Here is a 21,887-nt window from a genome sequence, read left to right on the forward strand (position 1 = left end):
AGATAAGGATTAAGTAATTAAAGGTCTAAGGAGCAGAGGCCAAATTAGGGATCTTAGCAGCAGAAGACGATTAGGCGGACTCCATAGCAAGAAAAATGGTTTAAAGAAGGAGCTTATATAAATTACGGAAAACAGGGTTATTACGTCAGAGACTGTAAAAGTAGGTAGAGTTACTATGCAGTAAAAGGCACGAGACTAGTAGATAATATATACGTATAGAGGGATAATAATATACTGCGAGGAACAAAAGAGTATTTAATTAAAAGTTTTGCGTTCTGTTATAATAATATATACCGAATTTATAAGGACGCTAAGTACGGCGTAAGCTATTGGCTATAAGAGCTAGTATTTATAGGATATAGAAGAACTAACGAACTAGTTCGCAGATTGAACATTAAGGACGATAACTTTAACGTAGGCGAAATATTTTATAATGATAAGGCAATAAAAGCGGCTTACTGGGGGCGCGCAGACCTTAGAGATGTTATACTAAAGGTAGAGGATAATTCCACTATAGAATAGGGAACATTAGTAGGGATTAAAACCCTACTAGATATAATGTTTGTTGCTTTATAAGACGCAAGGGGAGTAGGATAACAAACTACTTTAGCACTTAATAAAGGCAAAGGGCCAAAGGCTTAAGATTCTTAAGATAAGATAAAAGATAACTAAGATTCTTAAGATAAGATAAGGCAAGCTTAAGGACCTATAATAGACGATAACCGATGGAGCAGAGTGATGGCTTAGTTTAGTAATATATAAATAAGCTTAGGATAAAGTTTCCTTAAGGCATAAGACTCTTAAGATGAGATAAGTAAGATTTAAGACTCTTAAGACGAGATAAGAATACTAAGTAAGCCTAGTTAGACTAAGGCGGGAGTAAAGCTTAAGATAGAAGCAAGCTTAGGATTAAGAATCTAAAAAGGTTAGGAATTTGGAGTATAAATTAAGACACCTATAAGCAAAAGGCAAGAGGCTTCTTTATAAATTAGAGAATCTATAGTATAAATAATAACTAGACTAGGAGACAAATATATGGACCTAGAAGACTTACTAGTAGAATATAGTGTTCGGATTAAAGATCGAAAAGTTAATACTAAAATTAAGAAGCGAGAGAACTTTAAGGATTAAAGCGCGAGACGCAAACCAAAAGAAACCATAGAGGAATTTAGGCAAAGAATTATTATATAGTAGGAACAGAAACTAGATAAGAGATCTAGTATATTAGGATGTATAAAGGACAGAGCACTAATATAAAGAATTACTAATAGGCCTAGGGTAGGCATACTAAGAGCTAAGTAGCTTACTAAATTGGAAGATAAAGAGGATCTAGGGATCCCTACTAGATTTAAGGAATAATATATAAAGGGCTGTTACAATATAGTAATAAGAAGATACTTCCTTATGGACAAGCCGTATATACTCTAGCAGTTGTACTAAAAGTGGTATAGGTAAAGGCACAATAATAAGTGGGAAGATTTCTATATATAGTTGGATAAATAAGTTATCCAAAACCACCTAATTATAGAAAAGGCTATAACGCATATTAAGGGAGCCTTAATTATAATGTTAAAGGATCTAAAGGAACGATTAAAGAACTAGAGAAGCAAGAGACGTATCTTAGTACCTGCGAACGAAGTTATAACGTTTAGATTAGCATAATAGAGGTTTAAACTTAAAGATAAAGATAAGTTAAGAGTTAACCTAAAGCACTTAGTACATTATACGCTATTATAGATTGTATATATAGATAATATATGCAAAATATATAAGAATCTGAAGGAAAAGAATCGGAAATACCCTATAAGGATATACTAGATAATAGACGAGCGATAGTATAGGAATGCTAAATATATATATAGATAGTATCTAGTAGAAGTTTAAGAGGAAGGAAGCTTAGTACTTTAGCTAGGAAGATTCTTTATAGAAGAATGCTTAGACAGATAATAGTAGTGGGAATGCCTAGAGAATATATGTCTATAGTATATTGAAGATAAAAAGCAAACTAGGTATTGGCCGAAGAGTGAGCTAAGTGCGTAAGGATTAAGTAGCTAATAGTTAGGAAAAGTAGAGGCCCACAGAACTAGAGGGAGCTAGTAGTAGAGCCTTAAACCCTTAAGGGAATTTAAAGATAACACCTGAATTTATAAGTTAATTGGTAAGATTAGTAGTTTAAAGCGCTAATAAATAGTGGAGTAATTAGGAACTATATCTTACTAGTAGCAGTTAAGAGAATAGAACTACCTCACAGATAGAAGGAGTAATCTTACCTATTAGTTATAATTTTAGGAGATCTAATAGCCTATAGAGGAGGGATTATTAATCTTAAAACAGGACCTATTTAAATAACTATTAAAAAAAGATAGATTGAGATGTCTTTTAATATCCTACTATTAGGACGGGATGAGGTAGTATTAAGGATGCCTTAGTTATAGGAATATAATCTAAAGATTAATTGGATTATAGGTTAAGTTGATATTAGAGATACTTAATATTATAAGATATAATAATAAGCTAAGTTAGTATAGTACTAAGTTAGAGCAATATATAAAGAGACTAAGCAAAGCTTAAGTTATATGCTAAAGAGATACCATAAGTATAGTAAGAAACTATGGTTACTAAAAAGTAAAAGGCTGTTAAATTATATAGTATGGGACTATAAGATAGAATTAGAACTAGGAATAAGTCTAAGGTTCTTTCTAATCTATAAGCTTACTGAAGAAGAAGGTAGAGCACTAAAAGAGTTTATCCAGGAAAATTTATAAAAAGGATATATTAGACCATCGCAGTTATTAGCAGGATATCTAGTACTATTTATACTAAAGAAGAATAGCAAACTAAGGCTATGTATTAACTATAGGTAGTTAAATAACATTACTAGGAAGGATAGGTATCCTTTACCCTTAATTAGCGAAATCTAAGATAGGATAGGCAACGTATAAATCTTTACGAAGATAGATCTAAGATAGGCGTACCATTAGATTAGAATTAAGGAAGGCAACGAATAAAAGGCAGCCTTTAGGTTAAAGGAAGGACTATATAAGCTATTAGTTATGCAATTTGGGCTTATAAATACACTAGTAACGTTCTAGAAGTGTATTAATAATATATTAGAAGAACACTTGGATAAATTTATTATAGTATATCTTAATAATATTATTATCTACTTAATAACTAAGGAAGAATATGGAGAATACGTTAAATGGGTTTTAAAGAGACTATAGGAAGAATAGATACTAGTAGTAATTAAAAAATGCGAGTTCTTTACTAGGAAGACCGATTTTGTTAGATTTATTATTAAATTAGGCTAACTTAGTATAGATCTAAAGAAGATTAAGGCTATAGTAAATTAGTAAGAACTAGAGAACGTTATATAGTTAAGATTGTTTTTAGGGTTTTGCAATTACTATAGAAGGTTTATAGCATAGTAGTTAAAGGATATTAAACTATTTACGCGATTAATAAAGAAAGAAGAACTATAGGTATAGGGAGAGGAATAGTAGGAGCTTTTTAAGAAAGTTAAGGAGTTGTTTACCTAGGAGCTAGTTCTTAAAATCTATTAACTAGGACTAGAAACGGTTGTAAAGATGGATATATTAGACTATATACTAGGGGCATACTTTATATAAAAACATTAGGATAGATAGCACCTAGTAGCATACTATAGTTGGAAGATAATACTACTAGAGTTAAACTATAACATCTATAATAAGGAGTTGTTAGGTATAGTTACAGTATTAAAGGAATAAAGAGTATTCTTACAAGGTATGGAAAAACTATTTATAGTTAAGATGGATTATAAGAACCTAACAGAATTTCTAATAATAAAGGAACTTAACTAAAAATAGGTTAGATAGGCAGAGATGCTTATAAAATACTATTTTAAGATTTAGTATACTAAGGGTATAGATAATATAAGGGTAGACGCTCTAAGTTATAAAGCTAAACTATAGAACGATAAAAAGCTATTAGGGGCTTTACTACAAAGAGATATAGACGGATTAATTAGAAATAATTATCTAAAAATTATAGCAACTTAGAAAAATAACGAGTTAGAAAAAGCCTATAAGATACTAGAAAGCTTTTAGGTATAAAGGATTCTAAAAGTATAGCTAGAAGATCTATAGATGGATACGTACGAAAATTAAGAAGTAAAGTATATTCTAAGAAGTATAGCGGAGCAATTTGTGGAAGAATTCTATAAGGGATTAACTTAAGGATATAATAGAGCCATAGGCTTAGTGTTAAGACTCTAAGAGGAGTATATTATTAATGGAATTTAAAGGATAGCTAGGAAGGTTATAAAAGAGTATCTAAATTGCTAAAGAAATAAACTAGTAAGGTATAAGCTATATAAAGGGCTATAACCTATTAAAATACTAGAGAGACTATAGGAGGTTATATTATNGGACTTTATTATTAAGTTNCNNAANTTAAGAGANNCTATTACNGGATANNATTATAANNNNATNTTAGTAATAGTAGATAAGCTTATAAAGTGGGGATACTTTATAGTATATATAGAAGAAATCTTAGCGGAAGATATCGCTAGAATTTATGTTAAAGAAGTATTCGCAAGACATGGAGCTATTAGATAATCTATATTCTCTAAAGGTATAAACCGTGCATAAGTCACGTGTACGAGTCACGTGCATTATAAACCTCTTTATCTGAGCCCGAGGGCCCTAGGTCTAATATCAATCAACCTTAAGACAAGATCATTAATCAATTAACCCATTTCATCAATGAACAGCTTAATACGAGCTTCGTGACAGTTATGAGCCCGGTCCGCCAACCCAAGAAGCTATTTAGCTAATACTCAATTATTTGAAGAGATTTTACCTCATCGTCAGACTCTGACACCTCATCGTCCTCATCGTCTTAGGACGCAGACTCTGACGGAAATCCTACCTCAATTGTCATAGGACGATCCTAATAATAAGGACGATCCTGACGACAAGGACGATCCTAATGACGAGGACGATCCTGACGACAAATTCCATCTTAATTCCCATCTGCCTATTAGTCAAATGACTCCACCGAGGTCGAGGTCGTTTACTACGATCATCCTTAATAAGCCAGAAGACTGGGAGCAATGGATCTGGCAACTATAAGCCCTCGTGGACAAACGAATTTGGGCCTACGTTAACCCAGACAATGCAGTACCTTAACGAGGTCTACTATAAGAACTAGCCTATCCAGAAGTTATAGATTTCAATGAGAATGTAACCTCATATGCATAGCTCTCGACGAATTAACAGAGGGCGTACGAGAATAGTAGACGATACTACGACTAAGATATGAAGTACTTCCTGAAACAGAAAGAGCATCTGCAATAGATACGCACCCAGATTACGTCTATAGTATCAATTTAGAAGAAGCTACTGCTTAACCCTTCCTTAATAGTCAAAGAATGGCTATCTTAACTAAAGAAGGTAGAAAAGAATAAGAATCTTACTGACTAAGTTGCGAAGATTAGACTTGAAGAATAAGAAGACGAGGCTTAATAATGACAGGACGAGAGCTAGAAGATAGTTAAGATTAAGGGAGAAGCTAATGCGATATTCCTAGAATCGTATCATACCGGTCAACTCCATCCACTAAAGCTATCGACTATTCTTGACTTAGGAACCACTCTCCATATCTTTAATAACCTCTTTCGTTTCTATAACTTTAGGAAAGCTCTAAGATACGAATACGTTATTGCCGGCAGCTTAGAAGTGCCTATACTAGGCTACGGTGATGTCACCGTCTAAGTTACAAAACTAGATAAGAGTAAGGGAAACCTACGTCTTAAGGACGCTGCCTTTTGTATAGACTTTAATATAAATCTAGTGTCGTTCCGTCTACTTCGAAAATGAGGGTACTACTAGACAATAAAGGAGATAATAATCTTCTAGTTTAAAAGGATAACACAATCCTATGTTAAATGGAAGAACGTTACGGACAATAGACTATTAAATACGTCTAATTAGGAAACTTGAAATCCGCATTTAATATCAGCCGTCTAACGCGCCGTTAACGGAAGCGGATATCATTAAGAGACGTTTGTCTAGATTTGAAAGGTAATATATATTTATAGTATCTGCGTCTAGGTTATCTAGGACCTATAAGCCTTTATTATTTAGGTCTTAACGCCCTAGAAGTTAAGCTTTAAGGCCTAAAGACAACGGAATATTAACGTTATAGTCTCGCCAAAATTAAGCGTTAGGTCTTAAGAAGGTTCTTAAAATAGAAAATTAATAAACCCTATCTTAACCTCTATATTAACTAGACTAACCTTAAGAAAGCGTATACTGGATTTGTATAAGTTATGCTTATCCATAACACCTTCTTAGAAAGATCCTTCCCGTATTTTATAACAACGCACGGTAAGAAGAAGGAGACACTATAAGTACTTAAAGATTTTATATAATGGATTCGTCTAAGGTATAACCTTAAAGTTAACACTATTAGATTAGACAATAAGCTAGGGAGAAGGAGAACCCTTAAATGGCTACGGACGTAAGGGATTATATTTAAGCCTTTGGCGCTATATACTTAAGTATAGAACGGTACCGCCGAACGCTTAGGGGGTGTAATTATTAAGAGAGCACGTATAATAAGAATTGCTGCTAATTTACCACACGACCTATGGAACGAGATAGTCGACTATATAGTCTACCTTCGAGATTAAACGCCATGGGAAAGCTTCGGTTAGAAATCGCTATATAAGAGGTTCTATACCTTCCTAGCCAATAGGAGATTAAGAAAGCCGCAACTGGCGCACCTAAAAGCCTACGGCTGTAGAGCGTACGCGATAACGTCGGACGCCTAGCTAAAGAAGAAAAGGCTAAATAAGCTAGATCCGCGAGCCTATATCGGCTACCTTGTTGGCTATAACTCTACTAATATTTACAGGATCTGGATCCTATATAAAGGTATCATCATCTCTATAAGGGACGTTATCTTTAATAAAAAGACGTTCTTTAACGGTAAGTGAACGGACATCTTAAAGGACCTACACGCTAAATTAGATATAGTAATTAAGAAGATTTAACTCCCTAATACCCTAACTAAGAATAAGGTTCTTTTAGAAGATAATAAAGAAATATTTAAACCGTTAATTTAAGAGGAAGACGACGACGTTAAAGACGAACTAGTTTAAACCTTTAATAAGTTAGCAGATCTCGACCTAGTAAGAGCTCTTAAAGATGCGTATTATACGCCACCTCTAATAGAAGAAGATAAAGAATCTCTATGCGCCTTCTACGTTAAGTACCCTATAAGGTTAGATATACTAGATTAGGACATTGGCCAATAAAAAGAAGACGGGTTTAATACTTAGGGGGTGTTTAATAACTCGGTTAAAGACTTATTTAAGGAAGCCTGCGATAATAGGTTTAAAGACTTTGTTACTAAAAGGATTACTTTAGCCTATTACGGCGCCTTCTTAGTAGGACGGAAGTTCAACCTCGATAGTTGACTTAACGATAGTAAGCTGAAATTAGGTAGAATACGCGATGTCAGATTATATAGGAAGAACTTACCTCCGCTACTTTAGTTGATCTACGACCTTAATATATATCCTCTTTAAGATTAGTTCCAAGAAGCTTAACGAGCCTACCTCCAATCTTATTATTAAATGAAATTGTTTTAAGAAATAGATAAGAAGCACGCAAAGGGATAGCAGGTCCTTAGCTTAATGTAGGTATTCGTCTACAAGATAGATAAGTACGGGTTTTTCCAGAAATGTAAGGCACGCTTAATAGTCTGCGGAAATTAATAGGCCCTAGGAGACCTACCTATAAGAGCTACTATATTAGCTAGTACGACCTTCCGAACCCTTATGGCGATTACCGCGAAATTTAACCTAGAGACGACATAGATAGATGCAGTTAATGCGTTTGTCTATTACGATCTCGACGAGGTCGTCTATATAAAGCTACCGCTAGGGTTTAATAAAAGAAAAACAGATAAAGTACTGCGCTTAAGAAAAGCCCTGTATAGACTATAATAATCACTACTATTATAGTAGAAGAACCTTATGAGCTCATTAAACGAATTGGGTTTTAAAGAGGTACCTTAGGAGCCGTATATTATGCTAAAAGGTGGAATAGTCGTCTTCTTCTACGTTGACGATATTGTCTTCTGCTACCGAAAGATAGATGAGAAGAAAGCTTAAGAAGTAATTAAGGAGCTAAGCAAGGAATACTAGATAAGTACCCTTAGCGAGCTAAAATAGTTCCTAGGAATTTACTTGCTATATAATCGTAGCTAAAGGCTCCTATAGCTATCCTAGGAAGCCTATATTAAGAAGATAGCTAACTAGTATAAGATAGATCTTAGAGGGCGTCTTTTAGACACTCCTATAGCAGAATCGGAACTCCTTCCTACTAATTACCGTATAATCCGTCTAATGCGTCCGTCCCCTAATATAGACCTATTAGTCCATCCTATATCCCTACTAGCCTCTACAATACTATATTAGAGAAAATTGGGTTTAGTACTCTATATAGCCACTATAACGCGTTTGGATATTACCTTCGTAGTATTATAGCTGGTAAGGTTTAATTAAAACCTAAGCTAAAAGCATTATTAAGCGGTAGATAGAGTCATCTAGTACCTATATAGCACGAGAAGTAGAGTAATCTGCTATAGAGGAGATAAGGAAAAAAATAAATGGTAGAGGAAGAGATAAAGGAATACGCGATAAAGGACGAGATAATGGAAGAGACGGTAGAAGCAAAGCGCAATCATTTATCTATACTAGCGATGCATTATTTACGGATAACTCCGTCGATAGAAAGAGCTTATAAGGATATATTATAAAGCTATTTAGAGGACCGATCGCATAGAGAGCAAACAAGTAGGGTATGGTTACGACGTTAAGCATAGAAGCCGAGTTATTAGCCCTATTATAGACAGTAAAGGAAGCTATCTTTATTAGTAGGCTGTTTAAAGTAATAACGTTAAGGCTAAATAAGCCCTTAATTATTAAATGTAATAACACCTAGACACTTTAACTGATTATAGAAGATACGGTAAAGCTGATTACGAAGCTCCAATACGTTAATATCCATTAATACTAGCTATATTAGGAATACGCAATAAGACGAGTATGATTTTAATGGATAGCGACGAAGGAGATAATCGCCAATAGACTTACAAAGGCCCTGCCCAAGTAGAGGTTTTAAAGCTTTGTTAATATAATTAAAATGGTGGATATTAAGGAGCAGCTAAATAAGGAGAAGTAACTAGAGGACCTAAGGGATAGTATTAGAATAAGATGGAAGGATTTAGATAAGATTAGAGTTTAATTAACGCATTAATAAGCACGAGAAGGGTCGCTAAGGCGCTAGCTATAAGCGAGCCAATAGCGATTTTCTATCCCGGGGATGGAAAATCCTAATTGGTTGGTAGAAGTTGGTAGAATGTGGTAGGAAAGTGGTTAGCTTTGACCTTAAAGAGCTTGAAGCTAAGGGGGTGTGTTAGATAATCTGTATTCTCTAGAGGCGTAGACCGTATATAAGTTACGTGTACGAGTCACGTGTATTATAAACCTCTTTATTTAAGCCTAAGGGCCCTAGGTCTAATATTAATCAACCTTAAGACAAGATTATTAATTAATTAACCTATTTCATTAATGAATAGCTTAATACGAGCTTTGTAACAGGAGCACTAAGTAAGATTATATTAGATAGAGATCTAAGATTTATAGCAGTATTCTAGGAGGTATTTTTAGCGGAGTAAGGAGTTAGAGTAGTAACTTTTACCGTATATTATCTATAAACAGACAGTTAAACGGAAAGATTAAATTAGACACTAGAGTAGTATCTAAGGCATTATATTAATTATGCATAAAACAATTAGGTATTACTATTACTAGTTATATAATTTACATATAATGCAACATCTTAAAAAGGAATAAGCATATTACTATTTAAGGTAAATTATGGATATAAGCTAAGAATATTGTTATTACTATAATAAGCGAAGAAAACGAGTAGTATAGCTAAAGAAAGAATAAAGATATTAATAAATCTTTATGTAGACCTTATAGAATTAGTAAAGAAAGTATAAGAGAGAATAAAAAAGTATTATAACGCTAAGAGATCTAAGAGACCAGATCTTAAGGAGGGAGATAAAGTGTAGCTACTATACAAAAATTTCAAGAGTTAACGATTAAGTAAGAAGTTAGACTACGTTAGACTAGGACCTTTTAAAATTATATAAAGGATTTTATCGGTTACGTTTAAGTTAAACTTACCAGCTAGAATAAAGATCTACCCTATATAGTATATTGCAATGCTAGAGCTAGTATATAGGAATATTAAGCCACTAGTTTATAAAGCAGATATATATAGAGGATAGAAAGAAGACAAATAGTAAGTTTTAAAGATCGTTAGTTATAAGGACATTAACGACGAAATATAGTATAAGGTTAAGTGGATAGGCTATAATAAGACTACCTAGGAGCTACTAGATAATTTAAAGAACGCTATAGAAAAGGTATAGGAGTATCAGAAAAGATTAGGTTAGGTAGTATTAAAAAAGAAAGATTATAAAAGAATAAGTCACCTAAGGGGGACCTAGGAAGAGCAGTTGCCAAACTACTTAGATTTATTTCCTTCTCTATTAGAAGAGAATCCATTTTTTTATTACTAAGTTCCTATAAACCTTATTTTATAAGTTTCTACTTTTTAAAACGGACCTTTTTATAAACCTTTTTAAGACGGATTAACTGAGTGGACGTAGTAAGACGGGAATTAAGGGCTCTTTACTAAACTTTAGCAGCCTTACGTTCCGCGTTATAAGAATAGCGTAGTTTTACTAGAGCAATAGACAGTTTATTATTTAGCCGCGTAGTAGTAGATTAAATACAAGACCTTAAAACAAATTAATTAGGGAACTAAATAACTATTAAGAGTAATAGGTCGCGTATATTTAGTATTAGAGACGGAGTGAACGTTATAGGATAAATAAATATTTGCTTTAGTGCACTCTAAGTAAGAGGACGGTTATTGCGAAAATGGGTTCGCCAATATAATATAAACTAACCCCTCTTTTAAACAGCGAGAATATGGAAACGGTATAATCTTACTAAGAGATAATATCGCAGTGACAGTGCGAAGATGACGGGCAGTTAAAGAAGAAGAAATTGCTTTAGGTATAATAAGCAATAATATTAACCAAATTAATTAGATAGATATTATACCTTTAGTAAACAACTTAGAGATATTTTAAATCTTTAAGAACGAAGATAAAGAAGAGGGAGATAGTATTACGGACGCTTTAAGTACGATATTATAACTACTAGGAGAGGAGTTAGAAGAAGCTAGTTAGTTAATTTAGGCACGGTCTAAGATAGAGCCAATAGAGCTATATAACGAGGAATAGTAACTAAGGTTATGTGGGGTAATTTATATAATTTATAGAATCTATATAATCCGCAATAGAGTAAATAGAGCACGCGTATATTACGTATAAGAAGGATTTTATAGGAGTACGGTTGTGTATTTAAGGACCCTTAGTCCCTACCTAGATAGTTCCTTCCTTATAGTAATTCTTAGAATATAATTAGAGTTAATCTATTAGGCAACCACTCCACCAGTTGTTATTACGTTCTTGACTTTTGTACTTGTATTTCCTATACACCTAGCCTAATAACAGGACCCACCGTAGTTCTTGCTATAAGGTTCCGTTACAATAGCGTTATATAGCCCTTTAGAGGCAGACTTACTTAGGCATTAGAAGTCCGACTTTGTATTCCCCGATAAGCCCCGCGCGGGGCTTGCAACAGTCTCTTCTGGTAGAGGGTCGTTTGTCTGCGGGTGAGCTTATATGCGGATCGAGATAGCGGTAATATCGGAAGAATCTGTACATTCCGTCCGCGAATTAGCTGGGATGAATCTTCCGTGAGTGGTACTAAATCGCACCAGCGATGAACAAGCGCTGATGAGGCAGAACGGCGGCAGAACGGGGGAAGAGGGAAGGGCGGTGCTTGCGGCTAAGGTGTTTAATTGGATTTTCTTTGGCTGTATGGATTTTCTGGTTTATAAATCTGATGGGCTTCCTCTCCTAAATGCGAGTCAGGCGAGGTTGCTTGATTTATTATATGTATATGCGAGACAGAGCTCTTGCTGTGCTACTGCGGAGGCTCTTCTGACTCTAGTGCATGGGTTAAGTGTCTTTTGCTAATGGTTAAAATGGGTTCCTAAGACTCTTTCCTAAATCAATTACCTGGTAGTTTCCTAGTGCCTTATTTCTCTCTGCATTGATCTGTAGTCAATTTACCAATCTTCTTTAATACGTGATGATAAGGTCTTATAAATATTATTTTCCCTATTATTAATCCTCAGACCTTACCGCAATAGCGCATTAACCTAATAAACTAAATTGTATAAGAAATCAGTAATACTAGAGTATGCTTATAAAACTACGCTATATGGGGTATATTTGACGCCCAGGTTGAGATATACGCATCTGGTGGAAGAAAAAACAAGGTCCTAAAATACTCCACTACCAAAAAGAGGCGTGCCGCAATATAGATGCCAATTAATGGGACGGATGCCGTAAGATCGTGGAAATATTTTTCAAGGGAATATCGTTTATAACAAGGTGGACAGAAATTGAAGGCCACAATAAATACATATAGGACCAGCGGAAATGCCGTGATATATAAACTTGAAATGCGCCAGAGAAGCCGCTCCACATCATTGTAGAAGACCAAATTCCAGCCTGCGACATGAATAGCGCCAAAGACTACATTCCCAACGATGATCCCTGCGTAGAATTCGAGTTGGCCGTTTCTTTCGATAAGGTCGTTGGGTATGTGGTCGCGGGGCCATGGCGCTCTCCAGGGTATATATCTTCCACTGTTTTGACTGTTGCTTTGCAAAATCCATTCTTCGCGTGACGAGGGGTAGTCATAGTCTAGGTCATAGTGTACAGTTTGTGTGCAGTGGACAGGTCGGGTGGGGACTTGCACTCCTTGCGGCTTTTTTAGTAGTAAGAGGTATGTGATGATGGCGCAAAAAGAGAATGCAGTAACTGCTAGCTCCAGCTGAGTGACTGTAAGCCCTTTTGCCACACGTGCAACTATTTGGACGGTATTCCACGACACTTGACTGATGGCAATGGTTTTGGCAAAGACGTTGCCCTTACTTTTGTCACTTAGCTCGTCATATGTTATATCGGGAAGAGGTTTAATATATTCCCTCCTCCGCATCTCCAGGATGGTTTCCCCTAATAGCACCAGGGGGATTGTCTTTCTAGTATCAGACCTCTCAGTATCTTCTGGCTGCTTTTCGTGTGGTCCTTCTTGAGCCTCTGAAGGTCCATCAGTGGGCGCCCCAGAAGACACCGTGGTAGGAAACTCGACACAATCCTGAGGAATCGCTACAAAACCTCCCATGTTCGCAAAGAAGCTATGGGAAAGCTCCCATTCCACACCATCCTTTTCTGCCAATTGTTGCATCTTCCTCTTATTCTTCCTTGCAGCGGAAAGATCCGACCAAGCTTTTCCAAGTATTAATTCCGGTACTAAGGCCGTAATAAGCATCCACTTCGTGGAGTTTAAAGGCCCTTTAAGCAGCCATTTAATACACCCCAATTTGCTCTTGTCTTGACCATGTCTCTGTTCGGGAACATTGAGATGTTGGATCGTCCATGTACAAGCAAAGATAGTAAACAGGCAGCTCCACAGAATGTCAAGAGTGCCTCGCGTATCCGCCGATGAGACGAAGTTGACACTGTCAGGCGGGACGGAACATTTCGAGTCGAATTTGGTGTACGCGTGCGCGGCAGCCACGAGGCAGAGAAAGATAGGTATTGGGGGTGATGAGGCCATCATTGGCCGGACAATATAGTGTACAAAAATCGATAGTGATAAATTTGAAGTGGGGTGGAATGAGCATACAGCCCGGCCAGTGTTGCTGAAAGCTCTGTTGGTGCCCGCCAAGGCGCTAAAACCTCGGTCAGTGTTGATATTCTGACGCCGACACAACGGAGCATATACCTCGGGGAGTGTTACCGAAAGCGGGAGCATACACCTCGGGAGTGTTGCCGAAAGCTCCGGTAGTGCTTGGCAAGGCGCTAAAAGCTTAGCTAGTGTTAATATCTTAGCTCCGACACAACTTCACTTGGTATATAATTTAACTTTTACTATACTATATTAAAGAGTTAATAAAGCAATTCTATTTTAAATCTAGCATTATTAATGCTGTCTATAAGCTATAGCAAAGATAACTCCTACTAATTATTGAATTTTTAAGATAAAACAAGGAATATAGATGAGGTGAGTTTTTATAGTTATATTTAGGTTATATTAGGGTTAACGTACTCTATTACCAAGACGGCCACTCTAAAATATACTAAAAAATAGAAAATAGATATTGTAATATCTTAACAACCACTTAATAATAAATTTTAATAATTTTAATTTAGACTTTTATATATGCTCTACAGCTTCTATTAAAGTTGTATAGTATATAGTTTAGTCGTTTTTAAAATATAGTAATTTAGCTTATTTTGGCCCCCAAATTTTACTATTTTAAAAACCACCTGACTATTTATTATATAACTTTAATAGAAGCTAGAGAGTATGTATAAAAGTCCAAATTTAAATTATTAAAATTTATTATCAAGTGGTTATTAAGATATTAAAGTGTTAATTTTCTATTTTTTTAGTGTATTTTGGAGTGGCCGTCTTAGTGGTTTAGCCGTCTCGGTAATAGAGTACGTTATATTAAGGCTATATTAAGGATCTTATATAGTTATAAATGCTAAAGAACTAGCAATAAGGAGTAGAAGAGGTATTTAGAAATATTTTATCTATATTATTATCTTAATCTAACTAGATAATATTAGTTACCGCTAAATCCCTTTTAGCCTTAAGGAAATGATTGTAATAACTCTCCTATAAGCAGCGCAGGTATATATCTAAGTTATATCTATAATTTAATATAAAATAGACACTATTTGATAGTCTAAATATATAATTTTATAACAAGATAAAGTGACTTCTAGTAGTTATAACTAGGATTTAATTAAAATATAGAATAAAAACTTTTTTAAAAATAGATAGGTGTTTGTATTAATTTAATAATATAAGTAAGTTATATCCAGGGGCACGAAATACGTATAGTATCGTATGCTCTTTTGGATAGTAGTAACTGTTAATTCTATTAAGGTAGACTACGTGGTTTATATACTAACGCGCCCTCCCCCCTAATTAGTTATAAGTGAGTAGTTAGTGCACTAAACGCGTAGACACGCGTTTGGCACACTAGGTGCTGTAATTATATACTAGCGGCACTTGAAGATAGACCCACTTATATATACCCTCCGTAATTGCTTTAGTAGAACCGTAAAACATAAAAGAAATATATAGGAAATCCCTCCTAAGGTGCCTTCTGGGCTGCCTTCTAAACGGTGCTCTAAGCTGGCTATAAGTCCTATTTTACAGTCTATAAAATAAACTATATGGCCTTCTAACGGGCCGTAAATAAACTATATAGCCTTCCGACGGGCCGTAAGTAAACCACAAGTGCTCTATTAGTCTCGTTCTACCCATTTTATAACCTTTAGATTAAGCTTATTTATGTCAATTAGGGTTTTAAGAGCTTGGCATGGCTTTGCCTTAGTTATAGCGTCCGCTAGGTTATCTCCGCTGCTAATCTATTTGACCTCTATAATCTTATATCGTTTATAGGCCTAATATAAGTATATTAGGTCGACTATAAGTCTCTTCTCTTATATCGTACCTAGTTTAACTATATAGTGTAAAGGCTCAGTTAAAAGAATAAGAATCTATTGGTAGCCAGTGAACGAGAATTCCAAGACGAGGTCTGGAAGAAGGTCGAGGAAAGGACACGTCTATATACATGGCGCCAAGGCTCGGCCGAGCCCCTGACTAGGGTCTGTATCAGTGCCGTAACATATAGTTATAAAGGGACTTTAAATTAGTGTATAGAACTAGGGGTAATTGCTCTAATTATAGGATCTTCTAGATTGTTAACTTGATTGCGGCCCCTATATTAAAGCTATAAGCTAGTGCGTATAGCTTAGAAGCTAGTATACTGCAGGTTACTCATTTACACTTAATTAAAGACTAGTAGAGTAGTAGTAGATTCTTTAATTAACGTCTAATACGGATCCTATCTAGGCCTACGTAAACTACTCCGTATATAAGGGGAAAGTAATATTAACAGGAAAAACCCCTTGCTATTAGGGGGGAGGAAAAACCCTATAAGCCACCTTAGTAGGATAAAAAACCCCAAATTGCCATACCTATACGTAATAGCGGCCCTATAGGCCTACTGCTCGTCCTCCTCCTTAAATATTTTAAACTTTTTAGGAACCACTACTTCCTTCTCTAGCTTATCTAAGGCTAGGGTTTACTACGTCCTAGCTAGGCCTTACCGACCGACTGCTGTATGCTTATAGTTGTGTCCTATATCTTAACCACCCCCTATATACTATCTCCTGTTAACTATTGCTATATACGCTATACCTCCCCCCCCTAAGGCCTATCGAAGGCGTAAGGGAGATTCATCCGTTCTACTATTAACTAGTAGAGTATATTTGCATCCTAATTATAGTCCGTAAGTATAATTATAAAGCCGATTTATAATAATAGGTCCCTATTATTAGTGAAGAAGGCGTCCGTAAATACTAGTAAGCTAAAGGAGTTTAGGTCTAGTGGTATAAAAGTAAGTCCTCTTATTGTATTGTTAATTTGCCACTAAATACGCTTATTTAGCTACTTAATATTTTCCTCTTGCGGATCTATTACCTAGGCCGTAAAGGATAAATTATAGGCAGATTTAGGTTAACAGACTATAGCAATATAGGCGCCTCTTGCACGCTGTATAGTATATTAGTCCTTTATGTTTACGGTCTTATAGGTCTCTCTACGGGAACTAGTAAGGTCTATAGGCTTTACTATAATAAGCCTTAGGTTTTAAGCTTGGCGTTCCTAAGTTAGTTAGATTAGGTTGCCCTTTTATATAATTAAACCTCTATTAAACTTAATTAGAGTCTGCTTAGTTAACTACTCTTACGGCTTTACTAAGAACTTTACCTCTTATAGTTTAGTCTCTTTAGCGTCTATAAAAGTCCGGTCCGCTAAGAAGAGGGTATTATCTATTTAGAGTCTAATAATATTAAGGCCGTTTAATAGGGTGTATAGGAGGCAGGGGTTGTAGGTTAACTATTGTTACGGCACTGGCAGAAAACGGCAGAACTTGGTCGCAGAACTTGGTAGAACTTTGCGGTTACGTAACTAGAGGACTATATAAAAGAACCCTACTTCGACCAGCGCTGCTCTTCTTTTCCTTTCCTTTCTCTAGCTTTAGATTCTCGTTTATAGACAATCTAATCGTATAGGCTTACGCGACCCTTTTAGTATGCTTATATCTTAATTAACTAAGTCGCTAATATTATCTAAAGCTTAAACCACCCTTTCTTCCTAAAAAGGAACTTAAAAAATATCTATAGGACTATAAATAGGATAAGGATATAGAATAGGACCCTAAGGATATTACTAGGACTATAAGGACAGAACCTAAAGGAAAAGAATAGAACCCTAAGGAAAGGACCTATAAAATACGCATAGACTAAAACCCCTAAAGAAATTACCCGGAATTACCTAATACCCTAGCACTATATTACAAAACATAGTAGTAGGTAAAGTAGCTATAGGACCCGTAAACGCCTTAGATAAAGAAATAATTAATATCTTAACCCCTTAGGCGGAGCTTGTAGCAGCTAATACCGAAATTAAATAGCTATAAGAACTGCTTAAAACTAGAAGCACCCCTATATCTAGCAAGGACCTATTAGATAAACTTACTATAGTCCTTAAAACCCCAGCCTAACGTACAGCATTAGGATTATTACGGTCCGTAAAGGTCTTGGACCCCCTATTACTTATAGATGGAGCCGACCCTATATTTAATAATTAGAAGCTTTAATTATAGGACAAGCTTAAAGTTAATATAGACTACTTCCCTACTACTTAAGCTAAAATAGCTTACGTTTTTGGCTGTACCGGCGGAGACGTATAGACGTATCTATGTCCGCGATACGCCTAGGACTTGGTAGAACCCTTCCTCTCTAAGGAAGAAATAATTAACTACCTATCTTCTATCTATAAGGACCCTTTTAGGGTATAGAATGCCCGCCTTAGCTATAAAAGTCTAAATATAAAAATAACGGAGACCTTTTTAGCCTTCTAGACCCGCTTCTTATACCTAGCTAGATAAGCCTAGATTCCCTAGGAAGACCTACTTCTAGACCTCTTTAATAAGCTTACCCTAGACCTATAGCGGGCCGTACTACTAGCTTTTACTATAGTATAGATATTAAAAGAACTTATAGAGTACTGCCTAGCTATTAACTAAGGCCTCTATTAAATTAAGGCATAAGCTAACTAGATAAAGGCTAGGAATCCCTTAAATTAAGCTATAAGTTATATAAGAACGGCCTATAATACCCCAGTATAACCTATAACGCCTACTATACCGGCCGCTAATCTAGCAACTAGCCGTATAGCTAGCCCTGCCGCGGGCTAAACGTTTACCCAGCCTACTTACAGCGACCCCTATAAATAGGCCCTTGGCAATTAAGGAGCTTACTTCTTATATAGCCAAAAAGACCACTTTATAAAAGACTACTTAATAGCGGTAAAGATAAATAAGGTTCTATTAATTTAGGAGGATAGTTATAACGATCGCCTACCGAGCTAAATAAACGTAACGTAACTAAAAGGTACAGTGTCGAACCTAATGGTTTAACTGGCTCGGCAACCAATATATATACGTTATTACTTCAGGCTGCGCCTAATAATAGTATAGAGATAGAAAAAAAGAAACCCTAGAGAAAGACTCCTTTCTAGGGTTAAAAGGGATTAATATGTTATATATTAATCTAGGTTGGCTAATTAATGGAAGAAGCTGCACTATTCCTTATACTTTATTTCGTAATAGATATTAAGTTTTAACCTCTGCTTTAGCTAACTCTAGAGTAAACGCCCTTGCCTTAATTAATACCTAGCATGCTATAAAGCTGGCTAACTTTTTAAATGCACCTATTAAAGAACTGCCTAAACCAATTCCTATTTATAGGTATAGTAGGCGGATAGGGCCACCTATTATAACTATCTTGCGTATTTACCTCTGTGTTAATAAACAAAGGCAGTATAATATCCCCTTCCTTATTACGGACCTAGGAAGCTATAATATAATCTTAAGAAGAAAATGGCTAGCCTATTTAGGCTTATACCCTAATATATAGAGTAGGCGGCTTATCTAGCCTAAAACCCTACCCCTAATCCCCTCCTTTATAAAAGAAATTAGTATTATAATAGAAAACCTTATATAACCCTAGATTGATACTATTTACTAGGCCAATGCTATATATAGAGACTAGGCCTTTAAGAAGGATATATAGCTCGACCTGTAACGGATTTATATACTACGCCGCCCCCAGACTACCTATATTACGCCACCCGCACTATAGACTTAGGAAGTCGGCAGTAATTTACCTAAGTCCCCAGTAGAGAACCTAGGCCCTAAGCAGCTATAATAAAAGGCCAAGGATATGGGACGGTATACTAAACTAATAGACTAGAAGGATAACTTATGGAAAATGGAATATAAGCTAAAGAAGACTATAAACCCTATACCGCAAAATACGGCCTAATAAACACCCGTAAAGAAACCTACGGACCTCCTACTAGTTAATATCTACTATATTAGCGCTATAGGATTCTACTAGAATCTAGTTTAGCCTAATACTATTACTTTTACCACTAGCTTATAGAAAATTAATTAAATAATTAAGAATAAAGAAAGCGAGCTTAGTAAATAGGAAAGCGAGCTTATAGATAAGGAGCTGGTAGAATAGAAACTACCCTATTAGTACTAAAAGTTTAAGGATGTATTCTTTAAGGCAGCATCTAATATACTCTTTAGGGCAGTATCTAATATACTTCTATCTTACTAACCATACGACTATAAGATTAAGATTGAGCCAGATAAGGAAAACATCCTTAGCTATACCCCCCTTTGTAAACAATCTATTACCAAATTATAGGCCACTAAGTAGTATATTATAGATAACCTAGTAAAGGGGTTTATTAAGCCTAGTTAGGCCCTATTTACCTCCTCTATTTTTATTTATAAAAAAGCTAAATAGAGGACTTTGCTTCTATATTAACTACTATAAGCTTAATAATATAACCCGTAAAGACCGCTATCCGCTGCCCCTACTAGATAAGACGCTGGCCTAAATAAAAAGAGCTAAGATATTTATAAAGCTTAATATCCGTTAGGCCTTCTACTAAATTAGGATAAACCCTAGATCTATAGACCTTACTATATTTTGGACTTAATATAGATTGTATAAATATAAAGTACTCCCTTTTAGACTAACTAACGGACCTACTATATACTAACAATATATAAACGATGTACTCTTTAACTACCTTAACGACTTCTATACGGCCTACTTAGATAATATTATAATTTACTTTAAAAACGAGTTAGAATATAAGGAGCATGTCTATAAAGTCCTATAACAGCTCTATAAGGCGGGCCTCTAGGCTAATATTAAGAAATTAGAGTTTACTATAAAGTTTATAAAGTACCTAGGGTTTATTATTAGTATAGATAGAATTAAGGCAGACCTGGAAAAGATAGCCATAATTAATTAGTAGGAACTACTACGGACCGTAAAAGGGATACAGTTATTCTTAGGCTTTTATAACTTCTACTAACGCTTTATTAAGAACTATAGCAGGATTACTTAGGCCCTTAGCCGCCTTACTATAAAGGACTAGCCCTTTTACTTCGACACTATATATAGGTAGGCTTTTAATAAACTTAAGAAACGGCTAGTCTCCACTCCTTTACTTGCCCACTTTGACCTAGAATAGCCCTTAATGCTAGAAACGGATACCTTAGATAGTATTATTGCTAGTGTTTATTCCTAGAAGCAGATAGACGGGGAATAGTACCCTATTGCTTACTACTTAAAGACTATAGTAGATACTAAACTAAACTACCTAATTTATAATAAAGAAATATTAGCTATTATCTATAGCTTTTAGCACTAGTAAGTATAGCTAGAAGGGACCCCTAAACCTATCTAAGTGGTTTTAGATTATAAGGCCTTAGAATATTTTATAATAATAAAAGCCCTTACGGCCCGGCAGGCGCGCTAGGTAGATATTCTATCTTAGTTTAACTTCCTAATTATATATAGGCCCGGCGCTACTAACCATGCGGACGCTCTTATAAGGCGTAAACAGGACCTAAATAACTAGATAGCCGCGAAGATCTTATTATAGACCTAGACGCTACTATAACTAGAGCACCTTAACCCTTAGATATAGGAAGAACTAAGTACTAAATCTTTAAGCACTAAGATATATCCTATTAACCCTATAGAATTCGACCTTATTAATAAACTACTATAAGTAAACTGTACGGACCCTTCTCTATAGGAGTACTGCAAAAAGGTAAAGGATGTTACTAGCCTATAGTCCCTTAAAAATAGACTACTTAAGTACCGGGAACGGCTAGTAGTAGTAGAAGAATAGAACTTATAAACACGGCTTATTACTAAAGTATATACCTAGGTCTCTATGGCCTACCCTAGAAAAAATAAAACCCGTAAAATTATTAGTAACTATTACTACTGGCCCAGAATGGTTATAGATATTAACCGTTATAAATAGAACTACAACAACTGCTATAGGTTTATAATCCTACGAGATAAGACCCTAGGACTATTAAAGCCACTCCTAATACTAGAGTGCCCCTAATAGTATATCTCTATAGACTTTTATAAACTACTAGTAGACCGTAATGGTTACGATATAGTTATAATCTTAGTTAACT

The 21,887-nt window shown here is 35.3% G+C and overlaps 1 protein-coding gene across 1 annotated transcript; it reads right to left on the reverse strand.

The window, feature by feature from the left end:
• Positions 1–12,319: 12,319 nt before the first annotated feature.
• K441DRAFT_665639 (uncharacterized protein) lies at positions 12,320–13,440 on the reverse strand (the record flags this gene model as incomplete). The annotated part of the gene is made up of 1 exon (XM_067649528.1): positions 12,320–13,440. A coding segment is annotated over exon 1 (973 nt), but the record flags the coding sequence as incomplete, so codon positions are not given.
• Between the last annotated feature and the right edge of the window lie 8,447 nt (positions 13,441–21,887).

This window comes from Cenococcum geophilum, assembly GCF_001692895.1.
Source record: "Cenococcum geophilum 1.58 unplaced genomic scaffold K441scaffold_44, whole genome shotgun sequence".
In the NCBI taxonomy this organism is placed as follows: domain Eukaryota; kingdom Fungi; phylum Ascomycota; class Dothideomycetes; order Gloniales; family Gloniaceae; genus Cenococcum; species Cenococcum geophilum.